At 35.3% G+C, this 5,978-nt stretch overlaps 1 protein-coding gene across 1 annotated transcript in view; it reads right to left on the minus strand.

The window, feature by feature from the left end:
• Nucleotides 1-258: 258 nt before the first annotated feature.
• crfb16 (cytokine receptor family member B16) overlaps nucleotides 259-5,978 on the minus strand; it is a 28,336-nt gene continuing 22,616 nt past the window's right edge. Inside the window, exons 2-7 of the mRNA XM_016575967.1 lie at nucleotides 3,609-3,732; nucleotides 2,975-3,162; nucleotides 2,722-2,846; nucleotides 1,133-1,280; nucleotides 821-972; nucleotides 259-439 (exon numbers count right to left, since the gene is read on the minus strand). Coding sequence (XP_016431453.1) covers nucleotides 326-439; nucleotides 821-972; nucleotides 1,133-1,280; nucleotides 2,722-2,846; nucleotides 2,975-3,162; nucleotides 3,609-3,732 — 851 coding nt within the window. The 3' untranslated portion in view covers nucleotides 259-325. The remainder of the gene's footprint in view (nucleotides 440-820; nucleotides 973-1,132; nucleotides 1,281-2,721; nucleotides 2,847-2,974; nucleotides 3,163-3,608; nucleotides 3,733-5,978) is intronic.

Here is a 5,978-nt window from a genome sequence, read left to right on the forward strand (position 1 = left end):
AAAAAGAAAGGAAAAATTGAAATCGCATCATATGACCCCTTTAATTGTAACCTTTAATATTATAGTAATGTGCAAGCAAAATTGCTCCTTTTATAGTTTCAATTATATACATTTTTAGTTATAATTTCTTTTATTTAAAGATTGATAGATATATATATTATATATATATATATATATATATATATATTTGTTTAGTTATCCCCCCTGCTGTACCGAAAATGTAAAAAAATTGACTTCAAAACTGAGGTATGTACCGAACCATCATTTTTATGTACCGTTTCACAATTTTGTATGTTCTGCATTCCACCTCATTCAACCAATTCCCTCAAAACTGCACTGTGCACTGATGCTCAGCTGGGAGGAGCAGCAAAAGTGGGTCTGTGGGCTCCAGTGAAACATCAGTACAAAGCATGGGTGTTCTGGTGGGCCAGTCATCAAGCTGGAAAAAAACAAGATCAAGTGGTCATTCTTCCACATACTGTAAGTCATCACATCTAGAAATGCTCAATGGAAAAACATACCTGTACCTACATTTTTGCAAAACTCCTATGAATACAATTCACTGCAGTTTCCAGCTGAAGTTAACACTAGAGGCTGTAAAACAGCAACAACTTACTTTTTGCTTGGGTACAACTTCCATAAGACACAAGATGTGCAAGAAGCAACGTAATATCATTTTGCAGAAATGCCAGCACAGGCATGCATTTCCAATGAGCGTGTGTTGTAGCTGAGCTAAATAAATTAGTTTCTAACAGAAATAAAGATGAGCTCATTCAGATGTCTGGACAAGTACTGATCATGAAGTTAAACATACAGTTACCAGTACATTGGGAATGGTCTCCCTGTGGCAAATTGTTTGTTTGATCTGTGGACCAAAATGTGTTGCCAACCATCCCAGAATAAAAGCCACGGTAACTGCTACCACTACAGCGATGCTCACAATCAACGGCCTCATAAAGTCAGATGTCTGCTCTAGGAAGGAAATCACATGTTAATGTGAACAAGCTCAGCATGGTATATTGTTGTATTTATAATTTTGTCTAATCTATTCACAGTTGTCTTCCCAATGGAATGTCAATCTACTAAAATAATTTCCTTTATCAAACGATCACACCCTGCAGTGATCACTCACTTGGAATGATGACACACTGTTTGTCAGTGCTGCAGCTCTTGTTAATGGCTTCTACTAGTGCTTCTGCCTTAAAGCACATCTTCTCTTTCCCCCGATGGGCAGCAATGGAAAAATGATAGGGATAAGCTCTGATCACATGAATTAAGGCCTGAAACGACATCCATCATGTTACAATAGGCCTTAGTTTGGAAGGACAACTAATTTTATTTTATACAAATTAAAACAAGGCTGTGAGTGTTAGAGATACACACTCTGTTCAGTAGTTTGCACTTTTCACAAGCCATATTTTCCATATTTTTTGTCCACTGGAAAGGTGTGTCAATGTTGTTATTATAACAGCATAATAGACTATTTAAATGAAATGCATATACATGTAATATCCCACTCTATCTCCCAATAACATGTCTTAGAAAAATGTCATGTAAATGCATAGTTTTGTGATCAAAGCTGTGTAGTTTTAAATGTGGGTAGAATGTTTATCAGTGCTCAAAAGCCTGTTTTATTTGCTACATATAAAAATCTATTTTATCAAAATCATTCAAGATGTCACAGCAGAAAGAGATGTACCACGGCCTGAAGTTGGACAAGTTTAGAATTATACTAAAAGGCATTTTACTTGCTAAAGTATGAACTATCAATCAGAAGTACAGATGTGCAGAAGGCATGTGGAAGATTGTGTACAATAAGTTGTGATCATGCTGGTTATTTAGAGGCCTTAAAATTTATTTATTTATTGGATTAATATTGTGTAACCTATATTGAGTAGTCTGGTAAAGGAAAGATTCAGTGAATCTCATAAAAATAATCACTTATTTCCACCAAGCATGTGATGTAACCTACAGAAAGAAACGCTGAAAAATCCCCACCACTACTGTGCAAACTGACAGTCAGAATAGAATAGAAAACAAAAACACAACAAACAGAGTGATACAAACAGTGAAAAATTCCAGTGCTATTGGACTAAATATCAGCTCTCATGGAATTGCTTGGCAAGGTCAGAAGAACAAAGCGTTGGCACACTGACAAGGAGGCAAGAGACCATTTTTGAATGTGAATGGAGGAGATGTTTCAGTCTATTTAATATGTTTTTGTGAGGAAACAGCATATTACTTAAAGAATTGACTGCTTGCCTGCTTGCCTGCTAATCTTTGACATATTTTACAATAAATCTTTTTGGAGCGAATAATGTGTAGAGTTTACTATGATTAAAATTCTTAAAATTCTGTTTTAAGAGAAGTTACAGATAATTTTGTGACAGGTTGGATAAATAAAGGCTCTACAATCCACAAAGTCCTGCTGTAATAAAACCTATAAAGTTAACCACTTTATCATGACGCTTTCTCCAATAATGCAGGCATAAAGGCTGTAATGTCCCCCCTTAATAAAATAATCTCTGCTTACTGTTATATAAAAAAGTACAATCCTCTGAACAGACTGTACAAATGTCACTCACAGCCTCATTGTTTAAATTGTATTAAAATAAATATGCCATCTACCCTTACTAAGGTCCACAGGCATTCATTAGCAGAGTCAACAGACATGTTACATTACATAATGGTTACAAAATGAAAGTTTGAAAATATTCTCACATTCTGTTCGTCTCCCTCCTGCCAGACTTTAAGGTTTACAGTCATATCAGAAATAGTTGTACAAAAGCCCACCTGGATAGGATCCCCCTCCACATTCACTGTCATTTTTGGAACCAGTAACAATGCTATACAAGACAAAAAAAGGGACCCAGTTAAGCTATTTCAGACATCAAGACAAATAAAAGGGACCCAGTTAAGCTATTTCAGACATCTCTCATTTTTTCTAGTAAAAATAATGGCAAGAATGCTCAACTGTGTCTCCTGTTGAAGGTCGCTGGTAGTTGTGTCCATGATTTCTGGCCATCACAGTTTGTCTTTATGCGGATACTGTAGTCAGAGTTGGAGGCAAGGTCATGGGTGAGGTCACACCAGTTTTCACAAATCTCTTGGCAGTCATATGCATCCACCCATGTTCCGTTAAGATTGTATAACTCATACTCCCTATATTGACAATCAGAGCTGAGTATTATAAAAAAAAATTCAGACACGAGTCACGATTAACACAACAATTAAAAACAGTTTGATTACAATATTTTAAAATGAAATAAATGAAAATAAATTAAATTAGTTTACATTTATTTATTTATTTAGCAGGCAAAATAAGAAAGTGTCTTTGCAATGATTACTTGATGCCAATCCCCTTAACATGTTTTTGCTTGAAGTGATGGACGGACACTAAAGCTTAAGAATACTTGTTTTGCCTGTAGAATAGGACTGTTTTTTGATAACATCAACAAAGTGCAAACATCTTGCTCAAAACTGTATCATACAGTCTATAAACTAGAACATAAACTTACAGAAATTTGCAGTACTGACACTGTCATTGAACTGAATTGAATCAACATTCAACTGACTTGAGATTAATAAATTTGGGTATTTTTGCTTACCCTTGAAATTGCACAGAGTAGTTGACAGTGGAACAGGATGCTTGCAAGAGGCTCCATTTCAGGATGTGCTTCAGGTTTACAGAATGCATTGAGGCGTTCAGAGGTATGGATAGTGATCTTGAATCTGAAATACATTACCAATATTAATATTTGTCATACATTTGGTAAAAAGCTAATCTCACACACAAATACTGATCAGCATGTTCAAAAGTATTTTCAGAACGTCAAACCTCAAATTCATTGCATAAACCTGTTCAACATTTTCAGGAACATAATACTAGTGCCAAAATAAATATTAAATGAAGTTTGGTACAGAGTGGGAACACACGTTTCTAGCAGGAATTAGCATGTTGCTAGCATGATTAAACATGAATTAACACATCACTAGTGAGATTTTACATGAATTATCATGTTGATATCATGATTTAACATGTGTTTAACATGTTGCTAGCATGTCTCTAGCACGCTTCTAGCATGATTAGCAAGTTGCTAGCATGTTGTTAGCATTATTAGCATGTTGCTAGCATGATTAGCATGTTACTAGCATTTTGTTAACATGATTACCAAGTTACTAGCATGTTTGCTAGCATGATTCTAGCATGATTAGCCTGTTATTAGCTTGTTGTTAACATGAATAACAACTTACTCGAATGTTACTAGCATGCTCAGCAAGTTACTAGCATGATTCTAGCATAATTAGCATGTCACTAGCATGTTGTTAGCGTGATTAGCGTGTTACTAGCACATTACTAGCATGGTTCTAGCATGATTCGCATGTTACTACCATGTTATCACCACCATTAGCAAGTTACTAGCATGGTTAACTAGTTGCTAGCATGATTCTAGCATGACTAGCATGTTTCTAGCATGATTAGTATGCTACAAGCATGTTACAAGTGGGTTAGCAAGTTACTAGCAAGATTAGCATGTTACTAGAATGGTTAGCAAGTTACTAGCATTTTGCTATCATGGTTAGCATATTACGAGCATGTTGTTAGCATGATTCTAGCATGATTGACATGTTACTTGCATGTTTCTAACATAATTAGCCAGTTACTAGCATGTTGCTAGCATTTTTCTAGCATGTTAATAACATGTTGCTAGCATGATTAACATGTTACTTGCATGTTTCAAGCATGATTAGCATGTTACTAGCATGTTGCTAGCATGTTTCTAGCATGATTAGCATGTGGTTAACTAGTTGCTAGCATGATTCTAGCATGACTAGCATGTTTCTAGCATGATTAGTATGCTACAAGCATGTTACAAGTGGGTTAGCAAGTTACTAGCAAGATTAGCATGTTACTAGAATGGTTAGCAAGTTACTAGCATTTTGCTATCATGGTTAGCATATTACGAGCATGTTGTTAGCATGATTCTAGCATGATTGACATGTTACTTGCATGTTTCTAACATAATTAGCCAGTTACTAGCATGTTGCTAGCATTTTTCTAGCATGTTAATAACATGTTGCTAGCATGATTAACATGTTACTTGCATGTTTCAAGCATGATTAGCACGTTACTAGCATGTTGCTATCATGTTTCTAGCATGATTAGCATGTTACTAGCATGTTTGCTAGCTTGTTTCTAGCATGATTGACATGTTAATAGCATGTTGCTAGCATGATTCTAGAATGATTACCAAGTCAATAGCATAATTAACATGTTAATATCATGTTACTAGCATGATTAACATGTTAATATAGCATGTTGCTAGTATTATTAACATGTTACTAGCATGTTGCTAGCATGTTTCTAACATGGTTAGCAAGCTACTAACATGATTAGCAAGTTACTAGCCTGTTGCTAACATTTTGCTAGCATGTTTCTAGGATGGTTAACAAGTTACTAGCATGTTGCTATCATGGTTAAAATGTTACTAGTATGATTAACATGTTAATAACGTGTTACTAGCATGATTAACAAGTTACTAGCATGAATAGCATGTTAACAGCTGTTGCTAGCATGATTCTAGCATGATTAGCAAGTTACTAGCATGTTGCTATCATGTTTCTAGCATGATTAGCATGTGAATAGCATGTCGCTAGCATGATTGACATTTTTCTTGCATGATTAGCATGTTAATAGCATGTTGCTAGCATGATTAGCATATTACTAGCATGATAAACAAGCTACTAGCATGTTTCTAGCAAAATTAGCTAGTTACTAGCATGTTGCTAGCATGATTAACAAGCTACTAGCATGTTGCTAGCATGATTAGCATGTTACTAGCATGTTTCTAGCATAATTAGCCAGTTACTAGCATGTTGCTAGCATGATTAACAAGCTACTAGCATTTTTCTAGCATGATTAGCATGCTACTAGCATGTTTGCTAGCTTGTTTCTAGCATGATTAACATGTTACTAG

The sequence above is a fragment of the Sinocyclocheilus rhinocerous genome, unplaced genomic scaffold (genome assembly GCF_001515625.1).
Source record: "Sinocyclocheilus rhinocerous isolate Xijiao unplaced genomic scaffold, SAMN03320098_v1.1 scaffold3827, whole genome shotgun sequence".
Lineage (NCBI taxonomy): Eukaryota > Metazoa > Chordata > Actinopteri > Cypriniformes > Cyprinidae > Sinocyclocheilus > Sinocyclocheilus rhinocerous.